Source organism: Plecotus auritus (genome assembly GCF_963455305.1).
Source record: "Plecotus auritus genome assembly, chromosome: 9".
NCBI lineage: Eukaryota > Metazoa > Chordata > Mammalia > Chiroptera > Vespertilionidae > Plecotus > Plecotus auritus.
The window spans coordinates 32,081,513-32,101,222 of NC_137783.1; the positions used below are offsets into that span (position 1 = coordinate 32,081,513).

General features: G+C 34.4%; 1 protein-coding gene across 1 annotated transcript in view; it reads right to left on the reverse strand.

The window, feature by feature from the left end:
* The window catches only part of PCDH15 (protocadherin related 15), a gene marked incomplete at its 3' end in the record, with an annotated part of 1,266,261 nt that overhangs the window by 5,034 nt on the left and 1,241,517 nt on the right, over window positions 1-19,710 (reverse strand). The window contains exon 35 of the mRNA XM_080641959.1: window positions 13,882-14,040. Coding sequence (XP_080498085.1) covers window positions 13,882-14,040 — 159 coding nt within the window. The remainder of the gene's footprint in view (window positions 1-13,881; window positions 14,041-19,710) is intronic.

The window sequence follows — 19,710 nt, forward strand, 5'->3', positions numbered from 1 at the left end:
CAGGTACAAATGAAACCTATTATTCTATACTATTCTATTCATGGGAATTAAAAACAAAACAGAAAACTAATATGTACATTAGGAGCCAGGTGAAAAGTTTTCAATTAGCATTAATCACAACTCCGATAACCCTCACGGCCTATGATACTGCCACTGCACAATGAATGCCTACATTATGAAAAAAGGAAATACTATAATTTGACATGGATAGACCTTGAGGCCATTATGCTAAGATGGACAAGCCAGAAGAGACAAATACTGCATGGTACTGTATCACCTTATATGTGGAATCTAAAACATATTTAAATAAGTCACACTCATAGAAACAGGGTAGAAAAGTGGTTGTCAGTGGCTGGGGTGTGGGAAATAGGGAGGGGTTGGTAAAAAGGTTAAAAACTATCAGATGAATGAGATCTGAGGTTCTAATGTAAAAGATGGTGACTATATTTGATAACATTGTATTCTATAATTGAAATTTGCTCAGAGGACAGAACTTATATGTTCTCACACATAATAAAAAGGAAATAAGTGAGGTGATAATTGTATTAATTAACTAAAGAGGGGACTCTTTTCACAATGTATACATGTATCAAATCACAATTTACACATTAAATATTTTACAATTTTGTCAATTATAATTCAATAAGCTGAAATTAAATATATATGTATAGCATTAAAATATTTATCTTGAAAAAGCAAAGAGACCAGGTGAGTAATCAGGGAAAGGGGAAATAATATGAGTGTTGAAGTTGACAGGTTTTTCTGAAGAGATACTAGGGTGTGTGCACTCTGTAAATATTCATCTATTATACCGTGTGATTTGTACCCTTTTAGGCTGCAGTTTTATTTCAACAAAAAGTGTTCATGGTGGGAGAGTGGGAAATGAGGTAGATAAAGACAAATAAGAAATTGGAAAAAGGTAAAATATATATATCATATTGGTAGGCATAGACTTTGGAGGCATTTAATACCCAACGTAATTATACTGGTTTAAATAAAGTGAATAGGTCTCAGAAATAAAACTTTTAAACTAAGTTTCCAATACATGTTTAATCTAATACATACAGAGACTGAGAAAATACCATCAAATGATTTTAACTTCGAAACCTAAATATCCATCAATGGAAGAATGGAAAAGAAAATGTAGTCTAGACAATGGAATGTCATTTAGCCTTAAAAAGACGAAATTCCTACAATATGCAACACCATAGATGAACCTTGGGAACACAATGTTAAGTGAAAAAAGCCAATAATAGAAAGACACAAGCAGAATGATTTCACTTTTATGAGGTATGTAAAATAGTCAAACTCAGAAGTAGACAGAGTGATCATTGCCAGGGGGTGGTGAGGGGGGGTGCGGAAAGTGGTATAAAGTTTCAATTAAGAAGTTCTAGAGATCTATATTTTGCTTATAGCTAACAATATTATTATATACCCAAAATTTTAAGAGTGGAGATCTCAGGTTAGGTGTTCTTACAATTAATTACTCTGAAGTTGAATTTTAATAACTTTTAGCAATAATTAAAAATAAATACGTAAACAATGCAACTGAGTATATCTCAGATTTTAAAGTTAGAATAAAATTTTTTAGACATGTACTTCTTTTTCCTAAAGGAAGAATAAAGCTCAGCTTTTGCTAGGTACAACATATATCTGGCATCAGATGCCTTTAAGAAAATAAATAGAATAGAAGCAACTGGGAAGGAACCAGGAAACTTAGCCCTTGATTCAATTAGTCATCTGAAATCTGAGTTGGAAAGGAGGAATAGGAGCCAGTAGAAGAGAATAACCTGAAGGGCCCCTCTTGGAATCCTGTGCCACACATTACTGAAGGGCAGAGCATCACCTCTTCAGAAAAAATCAGTAGACCTGGTGACCATTTAGATTCCCGACTCACTCACTGGAAGAGACACCAAAATGCTCCATGCAGCCCTTGCTGCCCTTAGCAGGTGAATCCTAAATTTAGGATATCATGCTCACTAGCATACTAAAAAGTGATTTTATGGGCAGATAAAACACTAAATGTTAATTTTTAAAATTTATTTTTGCTAAGAAAAGAAAATTTTACATAGAGAAGACATAGGAAATTAACTTCTTGACCTAACAAACAAAAAACCCACAAAAGAAGACCAATTACTGATTTTCTTCCTACTATGTTCAAGTTGCTGGGCTGGGAGTTAATATGTTAAATTTTACTGCCCACATTTTATAGAAGATGAAATTGATGCTCAGGAGGGTTGCATATCTTGATTAAAGTCTTGCATTCGGTAATTGGTATTTGGATTTTAACACTGAGCTATCATAGGAAGATGTCTCCATGGAAATTTTTGCTAAGAATTTATATAAGTTGAATATTCCTGACACACAACTTCCGAATTGTGGAAAGTAAATTTTAACCATGAAATGTTTCTCTTTAGCAAAATGAAGATTATTTTATTAAGAAAATTGAATAATTTTTTAAAATAGAGCTTATAAAATACTAAATTTGCCAAAGAAGATGTATTTATGTAATATTGCTTTTTATTTTCTAAAAAAATTTAGCAGTGTAAGCACAAAACAAATGTAAATAATATATATTTATTCTCTGACTATGCATATATTTTTCTCATTGCAGAAGCAAATGACATAGGCTTTTTGAAATAGATAACCAATGGCTGTATTTTGAATCACATTAAATGATTAAAAATTGTGAATCATAACCAATTTTTTACCTTTTGTTATTTCAGTACAGATGTCTGCATTCTTCAAACTTTGCCTAATCTAAATCTGATCTGAAGAACAATTCTATGACAAGTGACTGATCAGGTTTGTGAATTACTTCATTCAATGATAGCTTGCTTTTATTAGGACTAAAATTTTTGTCTAATTCCCAAAGAATGAAGAAAAAAAATTAGAATTTTAGCCACCAGCAAGTAGTAAGGAAGTGATTTGCTCACTTGTTTATTTATTTATTTTAATTCTAAACCATCTTTTATCTTTCTTGTGAAATTATGCCACATTGGCAGCTACCCACTCTGCCTACATATATAGTGGACATTAATATCACAAAGTATCATGAAGACAGTGAGGTTGAAAGGAGAAAGAAAATTGATACCTCTGGTTTAAGAAGAGAAGGCCTCAGCAGTTGTTGTTGCTGCCAAAGGAAATTAAAATAGAAAAAAGTTTAGAAAGTAATTCAGATGGAAAAGGTAGATTATAACTAAAAAGAGAGAAAAAAAGGTGACAGCTTAAAACTGGTTACCTTGGGATTGTAATTCATTATTCATGTGATAGCTACCAATAGCATTGAATAATATTTTGACTCCTTACATTGGAAGACAACTTAATAAGTTAACTTGTTTTAATATCATTATTTTAATTAACAACAAAGTTAAACTTAATAATTTTCTTGGTTTGAGCTTCACAGTATGGTGTCATTTGGGGCTCTAAAAGAACTTTAAATGTCAAACAATTCTTCTTAACAAATTGAACCTCATTTTAAAATTGGCCCTCTATTTTTCTCCCCAATCACATTAAATATAATCAGGTTCATTAGGAAGAAGGGTAGAGATCACAAAATAATGATATATTCATCATCATATTCAAGACATGCTTTCCATTTTTCTCTTTACCAAAATGTGGATTGCCTGCACTCAAGCATTAAGCGTGTCTTCAGAAATGCTTTTGTGATTAGGGATATTGTCCTTCCTCAGATTTGACAGGAATCACTTGTATCTGCCCGTTTCATCCATATTAATGTAAAGAAAACACAGTCACTATTGGTCTGTTTCAGGATAATTTATACTTTAATCAGATGGAAGCAGAATTAACAATTCAAATGTTGGGGGAAATAGTTATGCAACGGGAATCTTAAAGTAAGGAAAATGGGCAGAGAAGTTCTGAGATACTTCCACTCCCACCAATGAACCAACTGTTTGAAATGGCCAATAGAATGACTATTTGATTAAGCAGATAGAGTTTCCATGATAGAGTTGTTAGTGAGTTAGTCTACTGAAGGTATTCACTGTACAGGGTGGGAAGTTTAAGTTAGAGGTATTCTGGTTCAACTTGTTATTTTTTATAATTATTCCCCTAAACCAGTTATTGTTAAAGTCATTCTTCTTAATTTTCAAACAATTTAGAACTTACATATTCTAAAACATTAGCCAATCAGGTCATATGCTTATTTTATTCTCTTAAAAGAGAAACTGTACATACTGGGTTCTCAGTAACTTCATTGATGGTACCACGTATAGTGAGGCTGGCCTAATAGTTTTGACCAGAATGCCCAGCTCTTCATGGTAGACTGAGAACCAAATTAGCACAATAGAAAAGCCAGAGTTTTCTTACAATCTTAAAAAAAAAAAAAAATCTCTGAGATCTCCACTTCTACTGTGATAGAATGGAGCCCGAGACTGGTAAAAAGAATAAAAGTCAAGTCATGCTACAGTTTCCAAATTAGATTTATAGACAAATAATTTTGGGGAAATCTCACAATACTGAGTAACAGGAATTCAGGAAAAAACTAATGTGTCCCTGAAAAGGTAAACAATTGATTTTTTTCACCATTGAATAATAGACTTAAAATCCCCAAAGAAGCAACACATGTAAAAGAAAGGAAATAGTATACCATAGTTATAAGTTTTGTTTAAAAAATTACCCCGTTTTTGAAAAAAATATATAAATCAGTCCTTGATAAAATATAACACCATAATGCCCTTACCTCCGATGAATAACCTCTCCTGCAAGGCAGAAATGAAGAAATCAATATTAAACATTTTGCCTTCTTAGGTTAAATAAAATTATAGGTAATGGTGTTTAAAAAAATCTGAGAAAAACTGAGAAGGTAATTTTTACTAAAAATTATCTCAGTAAGAAATATATTTTGTGGCAGCATCAAACAAGAGGATCAAAGTTTCCTACCTGAATTATTAAAAACAATTATCAGCCTAACCATGTGAACACCAAAACATACATAATTTTATCACAGTGGTGTACAATAACACACATTGATTCTGTTGTGATCAATTGGAATGAAAAATATTTTACATCATCTCTGTCCTAGATGTCTTGATACATATAAAATACTCACTTGGGGATAGATGTGTTTTATACATTTATATCGGTTCAGAATAAAAAATATATATCTCTATGGCTAGAACATATTCTCCCAAGTGTTTCTAAGATGGTTTTGTTTGTGTCAGTTTATTCTAAAAATAGAGAATGCAAAATATTACTAACTTTTGAGAGTTAATTATACCTAAAGTGTTAATTATATTATTAGACATGAAACAAAAAAAGTTTTTAGAGATGTAAGAGCCAAATGTTCAATTTTACATAAAAAATTATAAAGTTAATGGACCATAAGTTGGTGAAACATTTGACTGTACTTGAGAGGGAAAAGGTATAGAATGCTTTCAATGTTTAATGTCACTAATTATGAATATTTTAAACATATTATTTATTAAAGAGTTGACCTAAAGCATTAAACTGGTGCTGTTGACCATGCCATATGGAATTAAACAACTAGCTTCAATGAAGATTGGTTATGAGGAGGTAAGTACATAGCTTTTTAAAGTCCAATGAAACAATCTCTGTAGAAAACTTTTTTAATTACAAGGCCTTCACAAAATAAATCTACTTATCTGCAAGCATCTTTAGTGGTTACGGCAGAACTATTCCAAGCATTGCTGATTGAAATGGTTGGTCATATAATAATAGTTACTTAATCCAATCAGTAATTTATTATTTGTAATAGTTCTGTGGTGAGATTTACAGGGTGCTTATGTGGTTCTGCCAGTAGTTATGGTAATGATAATTCTCCTAGAACAGTGGTTGGCAAACTGCGGCTCAGGAGCCACATGCAGCTCTTTGGCCCCTTGAGTGTGGCTCTTCCACAAAATACCACGGCCTGAGCGAGTCTATTTTGAAGAAGTGGCATTAGAAGAAGTTTAGTTTAAAAAATTTGGCTCTCAAAAGAAATTTCAATCATTGTACTGTTGATATTTGGCTCTGTTGACTAATGAGTTTGCCGACCACTGTCCTAGAACATTTAGAAGTTTAGACATTTTCAACTTTTACTAAATTTGTATCTTTCAGAGATAAATATAGAAAGCTTATATTTGGATTTTTAATATCAATGCATAATATAAAATGCCCAACCAAAGCTGGATTTTATTTTCTAAGATATTTAAACTGACTCTTTTCTTTAGCAGTAGTTTCTATAAATGTGGCAAATAAAATATCAATAGATGAACACTACTCTTCCATTAATTTTTTGTTGCATTTAATTTAGTTATTTGTATTGTTTTAGTTCAAAGGCAAAAAACTTAGAAGAGGTATACAACAGAATCAATATGTATAATTATTTGTGTGCTTTCAATTAACATGACACTCTGTTAATTTCTATAAAACCAGTCATGCGATATGGATATATATTTCTGTGTAGTTTATATCCAAGGTGTCCTAATTCATTTTATATCATGTGTGTGTGTTAGAGCATACTTTTTAGATGAAGGAAGCTGTATAGTAACCTGTCTGTGTACTTCAATAAGGATCTAATATGATTCTTTATGCACTAAGTGAAGCATAATAAATCAGCAAGGAAAACGGTGCTTTTTTTAGAGCCTGGTTGTCAGTTTGTGGAGGCTTAAGGATTGAGGAGAGAAAAAAAATATTCTGTCATGTTCAAAGAATATTAGGATAATAGGTGTCATGTAGATTTTCTAATTGGCTTTTAAGATGAAGATGAGAATATCTAAATATAATGTGTCAAAAACAGGACTAAATATAAAACATGGGTATGGGTGTGTTCCATTTGAAAGGTATAAAATACTAATACATTTTAAGATTATGTAAGTATTATAATAATGTTATAGAAAAGGACAATGTAACATTTTGGTAAGGCTATAGATAAAATTGTTATTTAGATTTCTTAGAATATTTCTTTGGTAATTATTTAGAGATTTAATTATTAAGGCTATCTAAGGTATTATTAAGGAATTTCTTTCATGTTTCCAAGAAGTTGATACAAAGTAGCTTAAAAAGACACACACTCACATTAAAGGCATACACAATTGAGAATAATACCTTGTCAGACTCCGCCAAAAAGTACAAGTTCTCATGCATAAGACCAGCTGCCAACAAAAACTCCAACTGAAGTTTTTCAGTGAAAGAGAGAAAAAAATCATATGCAAGAACCCCAAGAAAGAAATTACTCTTGATTTGGATGAAAGGAATCTGAAGCAGAGGAACTAATGAAAATAATTAAACGTACAAATTGTTTTTGATCTGATATTATTAATTAGGGAGGTCAGACTAAATTCTTGAAGGAATATCACATAATATAAGAGATGAACAAAACCTTTGAAATGATGCATTGTTGGTCCTTGAACCTAAATATACTTACTTGATAATGTTAATTATCAAGCAAGACTTGCCTAAATGTTAGAATTGTGCTTTAATCTGTGCAAACTTATATCTTCCTAAAATATGAAAATTACAGAGTAAAACAAATGATTATACTTGTATTCAAAGTGGGGATTTCCAGTAAACAAAATTAATCCATGTGTTCAATAGGAAAAACAAAGTGATTACTTGATGGTTAAGTGTAGCTTTCATTAAGAAGGTAGGAAGGTAGTACTTAGCTTAGCTGATGCCTTTAATAATTTAACAAATTGAATTCTAACATAAGCAACCACTACAAACTACAGAAATTTTGTCTTCTTTGCCTAAAACAAAGAGTTAAGGCCTATATAAAACTGCTAATAGTCCACCAGATATATTTCCTCTTGATTTCTATTTAAACTTTTTATATACTATGGAGTCAATTTGAATAATTCATCCATAGTAATTAATAGTTAGGAATTATGCCATAATGTCCTCTTCTAAAATTTTAATAGATAAGCATGTTTTATATTATTGATAAATTAATAAAAATATTTATAATTTTCACCAAAGACTAAATTCATTCTAAATACGCATTTGTAGACATTTACTTAACCTTCTTTTGATGAATCTTATTCAAATTTCTTTATTAAACAGGACATACATATTTTCTTTGAAGGAGCCTCATAATAAAATTATAATTAAAGAGATGATATAATAATGTGGACAAGCGAAACTAAAGAGCACTTTAAACATCTGTGGAAACAATGAAATGTCTTACAAAAGTCAACAACTCAAGATTTATTTTCATTATAAAGAAGGAAAACGAAAACACAATGAGAAATAAATAGCTAAGACAGCAATTGAAAAAAAGTAAAAGGTTTATCAAATGTATAAGCATACTAGTAAGATAAAAGCAAGCCAGAGTAAAGGATGTTCTCATAAGAAAATAGATGACTACATCTTATAGCACCTGGGTTTTATTTTGGAATACCATGATGTCTGTCATCTCCTATGTTTTAAGATAAATAACATTTAATTTGGTAGTATTTCTTCTTACCAAATGCAAAAGCTTCAGGGAAATTACAGAACCTATGATATTTTTTAGCTTCTTTGTAACAATCTGCTTTTTTCTTGGAGCACTCATATAAAACTATGGTGAAAAGTAAAAGTTACTGCATTAACATGATAAACAAGTCATTGTTTTAAATTGGATATCTAACTTTCATGCCCATATAGTCCCATTAAAAAATAGATTGAAATTACTTACTTTTTAAATAAATGTAGACAAATAATGCTACTTCGTAGTTAAGAAAATTAAGGTAAATCTATGAGTTAGTAATGATGAGGTTAATATTTTAAATTAAAAGTGAGGAAAAAACAATATTGCATTGAGTTTAGGGAAGAGAATGGAATCTTCTTTAATGTTCAAATTTGCCTCCACTCGAAGACTATGTTCAAAAGAGTTGTTCAGTTAAAACAGGAAAAGCAACATTACAGTGAAGTAGATTGAGTGTGAGATTGTTTTTCAAATTCCTCGACAATATTGTGCAAATCCTCCTGGTTTTGTCCAGATGTTATTTCCATTTTTGTCATCTCTGAAGGGTAATTAATTTCAAGTTTTGGAATGTGTGTTGGGGGATAGTTTTTTTCTATATGACTGTACATATTAGCTACTGACTTTTCAAGTTCTGCTAAGTTTTTAACATGTTTGAGGATTCCTTTTGGTTCTCTTTGAGGACCTGCATTGCACACTGTTGTTGATGTTGATAGCTGTCCCACAGAGGACTGTATTTCCTTGGCTGGTGTCACATTGACGGTGCGTTTAACAGCTGGTATAGAAACACACTTAGTGGACAAACCTGAAGTTGGAGGGAGTGGAGAAGGAAAAGGGGGAGGTGGTGGAGGAAGAGAAGGATGTGAAGGGAGAAGAGATAGAGGAGGAGAAGGGGGAACAGAAAGTGGAAGAAGTGGAGGAACAGGAGAAGGACTAGAAGGAGGGGAAGAGGGACAGGAAAGAGCAAAAGGAGTAAGAATAAGAGGAGGAGGGAGGGGAGGAGGGAAGGGAGGAGGAGAGATGTTTGGTGGGTGGGGAGGATTTTCAAAAATGTTCCTCTTGGTTTCAATAGTCAACATACAAGTGGGTGTCTCTCTCCTAAAGAACGGAGCATTTAAAACGCACGACATTGAAGGAGAAAGTTCCAAGGAACAGTCAGCAGGAGAGATGATGACATTAGATTCTGATCTAAGTTCCACAGTTCTTGAGACAGTTGGCAGAGTAGAGAATGTGGAATGAGACCAAGGGGAAGAAAATGAAGAGTCTGAAGATAGAGATTTCAGCTGTTCTGTGCCTTGCATAATCAGTGATTCACCTTGCCGTGCCTCTTTGTCTGTTACACTTGTATCTTCAGCTATGAGCAAGGGATTACTGCTACCTCTTTTGTGTGGATACGGCTCAGTGCTTTCATTTTCCGCTTTCTGCCTGTTGCTTTGCCACTGATCCAGATCTATGGTTTCCGGTCTATTGGGAAGTTCCCATTTTGGTCTCTTAGGTAAACAGAACGTCTGATTCCATATCCTTTGAATCTTTTTTCGTGGGCCCCTCAGAGACTCATTCTTGGCTTGAGCTCTTGGTAAAATAGAGCCCATAGAATCTGTTCTTAGTGAAAAGTCTGAATTTGTTGATCTTTGATCTACATTTTCCTTATAAAGGGTATTGTGGGTATTTAAGGCATCCTCATCAGATATCAATGTGCATTTTCTTGCAGACATGGGCTGGCTGTTCTTTAGGGATCCTTCTACATAAGCCTGCTCGTGAGCCTCAACAGTATTGGAAGAAAAGGGCATCGTCAAGTGCTGTTGTTTCTTGTCTTCTGAGACTGACTGACTTCCCCTGCTTTGTTGGAAATGGTAGAGAAGGTAAAGACTTGAAAGAAAAGAAGATAATGAAATGTAAGGAAACAGGTTGTGCCATAGCTTTCATGAGAAAGATGTTTTTATGGTTCTCATTACGACTTCAAAATATAAAATGCCAAATAACACTAATCTATTGAAGCAAAACATTGCTTTCATGTCCCTGTTCTCAAAAAGACAGGACAGAAAAGCTTGAGAGCTGTGAGTAGCATAAGAAATATTCATTTTTTTTTGCCAAAATGTATCAATCTGTACATTGATTTTTCCCCCCAACTATTTTGATACAGCCAAGTATCCATGACCACACATAACAGTTCTCTCATGTATAAATCATAATTCTCCAAAATTGCAGACTGTCATTTTGGTTAATGGTTTCATGTCCTTTGCCTTGGTTGAGGATGCTCAGAGCTAACCGTTTTGGGGAAAGGATTCTTGGCTGTATCTGATTCATAACTGTCCATTATCTCTCATCTCAGTAATTCTGTCCTGGAGCTAAAAGTACTTCCTTTGCTGAGATAAATCCCTGCAAGAGAATACAGAAATGTTTTTCCTATTCTCCAGATTCAGAGAATTAAAATCCCCAAGCACAAGTGAGAGAATTTCTCTTGCAGCAGATTTCAAAATCACAATTGAGAAATTGAGTTTACATCAGAATCTTGACAGGGATTATTTTCTTCTACTTAAGTTTTGCTTAATCAGTTTAAAAACATATATTTTAGAAACAAGAGAGGGACTGTTGATATTTCTTTTGAACATGACCTGGGTCAAATTTTAGTCAAGACTCATTTTACTGAAAAAAATTATGTTCATAAAATATAGTTTTGATATCACTGGAAAATGTTCTCATATATGGAACTGAGTCATCGTGCTGTTCATCATAAATAAAATTGAGTAAGTCAAAGGGCACTAGGATGAAAACATTGGGACCCTTTGCTCAAAAGTTCAGAGTGACAGATTTATTTTTGTTACTGCTTACTATTTCCCCACATAGAAGTTAAAAGAGAAATATTTTGAATAAAATAGCCACACTGAAAAATTAAGATGACATGTGAATCAATAAAATGCTATATAAAGCCAAAGTTGTTATTGTGACACTTTATAAAGATACAAGCTGCAAGGAAGGATTCTCACAGGTGGACTTAGGGTACCAGGAACACCTGAATAATTTGGAAAGTGCAGACAACATAGATTAAACAGACAGGAAACACTTAATCTTAAAAAGTCCTTTTTTAAAAATGGGTTTGACATTATATAGCAGATGTTTTTGTGTAGATCTGTTCTTGGATTAATTTTTCTTGGAAACAATTTTATAATGATATCACTTGATTGAAATATAATATATATACATATAACAAATTAAAAGCAAGGAGAACTTTGAAACTCCTCTTAGTAGACACAGGTACTATCAGTAGAAACACTACTTTTGATATCTTTAAACTCATGACTTCTATTTTAAAGAAAATGGCTCCACAGTAAAAGATGAAGATTACTGTTGATAGAATAAAACAGTACTTGATCTATTTGATTGCATCCTTTTTTAATGCCTTTGAATTAGAATAATATTATTTACTTACTTATGCCTATGTATCCACAGGTAAGAAAGAGAAAACATGTGACAGAAAAAAAGAAGTTTTAACTATAGTTAATTTGAAATGTTTATGAAAATACTAACAGGAACTAGACTTAAGCACTTAATAAGTATATCCAAAAAAGAAAATGCATGTTTTTCTATTTTCTTTGTATTTATTCATTAGAATAATATCTAATGTTCTAGATAAAATCATAGGGAATTTACTTGGTTATCTTATCACATAAAATTATATCTAGCTATCTTGTAAACATAGGTAAAATTCACTTCTACTAAACATGAATGATTTCACTCTTAAAACAGAAAATTTAAATAAGATTCTAAAAATTATATCTATGTTCTACCTGAACAATAGGTCCACACTGATTTATAAATAAGACACAGTATTTTTTGAAAGTAAGTATACAAATACTATACTCTTAATGACTATTACAGAGTAATTACTGAATCTACATGAAATTATTAATCATGAAATTTTTCTAGGAAATGACCTTTGATAGTTTTAAAAACATTTGTCTATAATTCATTTTTCTAGTAACTTATGATTAGAATCCTTGTAAAAAGTTTAGATGATTTAAAAATTGGTTAAAGATAATTAAATTGTAGAACTTAAAATACTTCAATAAATATATATTAGAATAGTAAAATCCTCTAATATGTCAATAATAATTTTTCAAATAAAAACAGCCCTTAAGTGTTGCTATTTGAAAATTATCACCATTAAACTATATTGATTTCAGATGATGTTATTGTATACCTGCATTCGTTAAATAAAAATGGATATATATCCCTTACTAATTTCATATAAAACACACTTAAGTTTATATCTCAATCTTTTTTTAGTTTCTAAACATTTTTGCTAGAGAAAGATGGTTAATCAAATCATATTGGCTCAATTCCTACATTCACCAATGAGACCATGTGTTCAACTTATGAAAAAAAATATATTTAAGGCATAACTCCTCTATTATTATTTTAGAAATAGAATAACAGCATTAAAATGTTTTAATTTTAGCATTATACAACATTAATACAGTTAACATTTTAAAAACTATTCTTAATATAACCTTGTGTAATTGTATTAATATGGCAAATAATATTGATGTAAATGTTTAAAAATGGTTTTCCCATTAAAAGGTAAGTTTTACAATATTTGAGGCTTGCTTTATTCCTACTAGTAAATGCTAAAAATGTAACAGTAGAATGTGTTTAAGAACCTCAACTTGAACCAATTCCAGTTAATAAAAGGTTTTCTGGATTTAATTTTATCATATTCAACATTTTATAATATCCTTAGTTATTTTGCATCCAGAAAGTTACTCTTGAATTTTAAAAATATAGTCAAGTTAAAAATCTCCAATGGGATCAGGTTTTGAGCATGCAACCTTATAGGAAGACCTGTATAGTCTTTTAAAAACAATTTAAAAGTCTCTTTCAAAAATAATGATTTAATATTGCTTAGCATTTGCAAATAGTCTAGAGGAAATATTAACCTATTACAACAGTCTCTTTTGAGAAGAATATGATAAAGTAATCTTCTAAAAGTGATTTGGTTATTTAATATTTAATTATTTACTTTAATTCAGAGTTCAGCTATTCCATTTTATCACATTGTAAAATAGTATGTTAGAAAAGTCTATGACTTTAGACAATAGAATTGTTTTATGTCACCAAGCAGGAGTTGGCTTTTGCTACCAAATCAGGAATTACTTTATTATGATAGTGCTGTATTCTCATTTTCTATGACAAACACTTCTTTCAGAATCTATTTGAGACTAAATATAATGCTCAAGCTTTTCGTCTGCAAATGCCTCCTCATATTGAATACTTCTTTCTCTGTCTCAGTTTTTAAAAATATTTTTTGGTTATTTGTGTTTTAACAATTTCCTGTTTTAAAAAAATCTAAGAAAGTAGACTGCAAATTGCATTTTTCACATCAAATTGAAACTAAATACTCACCACACAACATCAGTGACAACGCATTTACTTCTAAAGGTCCTGAAAGTTCTACTTACATTGTGCTGTCCCCAACTTCTTCATAGAGATGTGCACCCGGAGGTGGCGGTGCTGGAGGGGCGGCCGCTGGGGCAGGGGCAGGAGCTGCTGGCTTGGGAGGGGGCATCGCGGCAGCAGCAGCTTGCAGGCGTGCTGTCTTGGTGCATTCAGCTTGGCGTCTTTAGTAAAGTAAGCATGTTTTTGTAAAACTATTTTAGAAATCATATGCTTAGCAATAGGCTGACTTTTAACAATAATGTACAGTTAGTCATCAGGGAAACTACCCAGTAAAACGAAACAAAACTTTTATACAAGTCTTTGAACTTACAAACGGATATAATTACAAAAGTATCCCCACAGGATATTCACAAATACTCTCTGAGTTCTTGAAAATATTTACCCCTTGATAACAGATAGAATTCATTTGAAATATCTGTAAAGTTAAATGATAATATTAAAGGGAGAGAGCAAAACATAAGAATGTGATTGACAACTGGTAGTTGTTTAATGGATCTCTTTCATAATGTGAGGCAGATAGAAGATACGTAATTGTGTTTTATCTTTCACCAATTTAAGAATAATTTTATTTAAAATTACTTGAAATATTTTTGACATTAGTTTACAGAGGCTGTATAGGAGGGAGATTTGGTTAGCTCTTCTTCCTTTAGCTACCTAGGAAAGCCTGTCATTCTTGCATTAGAGCAAGGCTATTCTTTTTTACTGTCTTGCACACTGATTCCTAATTCCTTCATCAAAACCAAGATATCAAGGGTAGAAGCTATCCAAGCAAACTTTCTTTTTCACATTTCCTCCAGATACATCTAATTGTGTAACACCAGCTCAATTCTATGTATACAAACCACAAGGAAATTTGAACTAAAAATCATATACCTACTGCAAATACAAAGCAGACAAAATATGGTTTGGGGCAGGTTGACTACTTTAAAAGTATTCTCTGGGGCTTCTCTTTTCATATTACATAAAATTATGAGCAATATATTAGCCATCATACTTACACTTTAAACCTGTTTGGGAAAGCAATGGGTAAGAAGAAAAAGAGAGAAAGTTACATTAAACATATTGCATTCATAATATTCTAATATTTGATTTATTCTAAATTATGAATAATTTACTGGTCAGACTCTGACACAGATTTAATGACATAGTACAGAAACTTTCAATTCAGAAAGTGAAAATGGTGAGCACTTTAATATTACTGTCATAGTCATATAAACTGTTAAAATATTTATTAGACAAAACAAAGAAATGAACTAAATTGAATAAGAAAAATTGTATTAAAATAAGGGTTTGTGAATTTCAACTTAGATAGGGAAATATTAAAAATGATCTGATCTTTATAATTAGCTCCTTGGTTTACTGTGCTTGAAGACTGTGAAAGGAATAGAGAGTTGAGGAATGAATTCAGAGGAATAATGGTGTGAGGGATCCCCTTCGTCTCTCCCCTTTAAGTTTCAACAAAGAATTCCCTGCTCAACACACAAACACTTGAGAGATCTGCATATTGAAACATAAAGGTGCGCAAGTGGGGTTGAACTGGACAGGCAGCAAGGGAGAGGGGCTCAATGAGCCATGGATGCAGCCCTGCGGCATGGAGCTCACTGCGGGCTCGGTCTGGAGAGGGGAGGGATCAGGTTGTTGTTGGTCCCCCCTTTAGCTGGGAAGAGCAAAGAGATTTGGTGAGCATTCCTACAGGAGTGGACAGTGCTAGCTGCAGCTGAGCCCGTGACCCAGGCAGAGAGGAAGCACAAAAGTGTGGCCACCGTTGTCTGAAAGTGGCATTCCAGACAGAAAAACAAAGCTAGGGAGCCGGGCCACCGTCCTTTAACCTCCCAGAGCTTCGCTCCCTTCACCTTTGTGTCAGGTTGCAGGGCACATTATCTGCCAACACCAGAACTGGTACTACAGAAACACTTCTTCCCCGAGGAGAGGGCACAATCTACAACGCATTCCAGGATCAGGTGGAGGCATGGGGGGAGGCGGGGAATGACACAGGTGTTCGTTCATTGCCACTGCTAGGAAGGAAAAGCAACAAAGGAGGTGCTGGGTTCCCCCATCTCACCCATACCCACACATAATGGCTGCACTGCCGGCAGGATCTGGCTGCAAGGGAAAGCACTCAGATTTTACAGATTTGGACCCCCATCACCCACAGCATTCCCCTGTGAGGCTGGGTGCCTAAGACCTGGGTGACTGTTTCTCAGGAGAGGCGCCCATTTTCCCAGGGAACACATGTCATTTTCCACCATTTGACAGAGATCTGAACAGGCAGAGAAGTGCAGAAACATGTGGTTCAACAACATCTACTGAAAAACAATAGAAACACTGTTTATCAGTCTACTAGAGAAATGCCACTCAGACATAGGTGTCTAGATAGAGAAGGAACCCATCAAATACCATGCATAGAGAGAGAAACCAAGATGGCGGCATAGGTAAGCACCTAAACTGCTGCCCCGCACAACAATTTCAAAACTACAACTAAAAGATAGAACAGACACCATCCAGAACCACAGGAAAGCTGGCTGAGTGGAAATTCTACAACTAGAAGGAAAGAGGAAATCTCAGGGAGAAGGAGCAGCAAAGAGCAGAGGTACGGAGACACGCGCGCACAGAGAGGAAGGGCGGTGGAGTGCCTGGCTGGCTTTCTCTGGCGGAAGGGGGAAAGAAGCCCCCGACTGCACTGAACCCCAGTTCCGACTGCAGTGAACCTCAGTTCCGGGCGAAACCCTGTGGACCCAGGCTCATACAGGGGGAGTTTGGACTGTCAGAGAGAAAGGCACACGGAGACTCGGGAGCCACGGCGGCAGGGGCAGGGGTCTGGAGGCGTGAGTGCACACAAAGACTGACTGTGGAGGTTGCCACGGGCTATCCCTGGCAGAGGGGAGTCAGAGGCTCCTGACTGCACTGAACCGCAGATCCGGGCGAGCCCTGGGGACCCACGCTCTTACCGGGGAAATCTGGACTGTAAGGCGGAAACTCAGGAAACTCGGGAACCTCGGAAGGCAGAGGTCTGGAGACCCGCCCAAGGGCAGGGCTGACGGGAAGCCGAGACTGTCTGCCCCGCCCTGAGACTCCACCCCTTCCAAGATGAGCACAAAGGCTTTTGCAATCTGGCAAGGCTAATCCTATAAGGCTGTCTCCAGCACCGAACTTCTCCCAGCATAGACACAGCTGATCCTCACAGCCAACTGGCCTGCAGGTCAATTCCTCCCCGTGATACCAACAACAATCAAGACTTAACTACAACAAGGCTGTACACACAGTCCACAAAGGGGTGCACCAAGAGTGTCCACCTCAGGTTAACTGGGGAGGCCGACCCAATGGGCCATATAGGAAACCTAGCACACAAAGCTACTCTACCAACTCAGCAAAGCAGTGAAAAATGGGGAGACGAAGAAACAGATCACAAACGAAAGAAATGGAGGAAAACAAACGGCTGGATATAGAATTCAAAACCACGGTTATAAGGCTCTTCAAGAATATCCTAGAAAAGGCCGATAAATACAACAAGACCCTCGAAGATATGAAAAAGGACCAACTAGAAATTAAATATACACTGACTGAAATAAAAAATATTATACAGAGACCCAACAGCAAACTAGAGGAACGCAAGAATCAAGTCAAAGATTTGAAATACAAAGAAGCAAAAAACACTCAACCGGAAAAGCAAAAAAAAGAAAAAAGAATTCAAAAAGTTGAAGATAGTGTAAGAAGCCTCTGGGACAACTTTAAGCATACCAACATCAGAATTATGGGGGTGCCAGAAGAAGAGAGAGAGCAAGATACTGAAAACCTATTGGAAGAAATAATGACAGAAAACTTCCCCGACCTGGTGAAAGAAATAGACTTACAAGTCCAGGAAGCGCACAGAACCCCAAACAAAAGGAATCCAAAGAGGACCACACCAAGACACATCATAATTAAAATGCCAAGAGCAAAAGACAAAGAGAGAATATTAAAAGCAGCAAGAGAAAAACAGTTAATTACCTACAAGGGAGCACCCATACGACTGTCAGCTGATTTCTCAACAGAAACTATGCAGGCCAGAAGGGAGTGGCAAGAAATATTCAAAGTGATGAACAGCAAGAACCTACAACCAAGACTACTCTACCCAGCAAAGCTATTATTCAGAATGGAAGGTCAGTTAAAGAGCTTCACAGACAAGAAAAAGCTAAAGGAGTTCATCACCACCAAACCAGTATTATATGAAATGCTGAAAGGTATTCTTTAAGAGGAGGAAGAAGAAAAAAGTAAAGAGAAAAATTATGAACAACAAATACATATCTATCAACAAGTGAACCTAAAAATCAACTGAATTAAAAATTTGAGGAACAGAATAAACTGGTGAATATAATAAAATCAGGGGCATAGAAAGGGAGTGGACTGATAATTCTCAGGGGGAAAGGGGAATGGGGGGGGTGCAAGAAGAGACTGGACAAAAATCGTACACCTATGGATGAGGACAGTGTGGGTGGAGGTAAGGGCAAAGGGTGGGGTGGGAACCGGGTGGAGGGGAGCTATGGGGGGAAAAAGGAGAAACAAATGTAATAATCTGAACAATAAAGATTTATTAAATTAAAAAAAAATACCATGCATAACCAAAGTAACGAGGCAACTCATTAAGAAAATGAAAAGTCTCCAGAGAAAATAAATTTAAAGACATGGAAATACGTGCTTTAAATGATAGATAACTTAATGTTGAGTCCTGAAAAAACTAAACGAGATGCAAAAAGCAAACAAAAACAACCCCACACAGATGGGCAGTTTAATAAACTCAGAAGCAAAATCAATGAACAAAACAAGTATTTTACCCATAATAAGCCAGAAATAAAGCACCTATGTATATGGGCAAATAATTTTTGACAAAGAAGCCAAAAATACAATGGAAAAAAGCAAGCCTCTTTAGTAAATGGTGCTGGGAAAATTGGAAAGCCACATGCAAAAAAATGAAACAGTTTGTCCCCATGTACAAAAGTTAATCCAAAATGTATCAAAGACCTTTATATAAGATCTGAATAAGTTATTAGAAGGGAACATGGGGTACTAAACTTATAAATCTTGATCTTAGAAAGACTTTATGAATTTGACCCCAAAGGCAAGGGAAGTAAAAGCAAAGTAAATGAATGGGATTATATCAAACTAAAAAGCTGCTGCATAGCAAAAGAAACTTCCAATAAAACAAAAAGGCAACCAACTGGATGGGAGATGATATTTGCAAGCAACAACTCCAACAAGGCGCTGATATCCAAAATATATAATAGAACTCATACAACTCAACAAACACTAAGTCTAATTAAAAAATGGACAGAGCACTTGAACAGACACTTCTCCCAAAACTATATTCAAATAGCCAACAGATACATAAAAAAGATCGTCAACTTTACTATCCATCAGGGAAATGCAAATCAAAACTACAATGAGATACCATCTCACACCTCATAGAATGGCTATTCAACAAGACAATAATAAGTGTTGGAGAGGGTGTGGAGAAAAGGAACTCTGGTGGAAGTGTACAACCACTATGGAGGTTCCTAAAAAAATGAAGAATAGAGGTACCATATGACCCAGCAAACCCTCTTCTGGTTGTATCTGAAAAATTTGAAAACATTTATTCACGAAGATATAGGCACCTCTATATTCACTGCAGGGTTATTCACAGTGGCCTAGATATGGAAACGTTTAATAAATGATTGAATCAAGAAGATGTGGTACATATATGCAATTATTAAATGTACAAATGTTCAAATATTAGGCATCTTAATTTTTTAATTTCAGACACTGAGTTTAATATCCAGTTTTTGATCATTGCACTGTGTGTCAAATAAAATTTT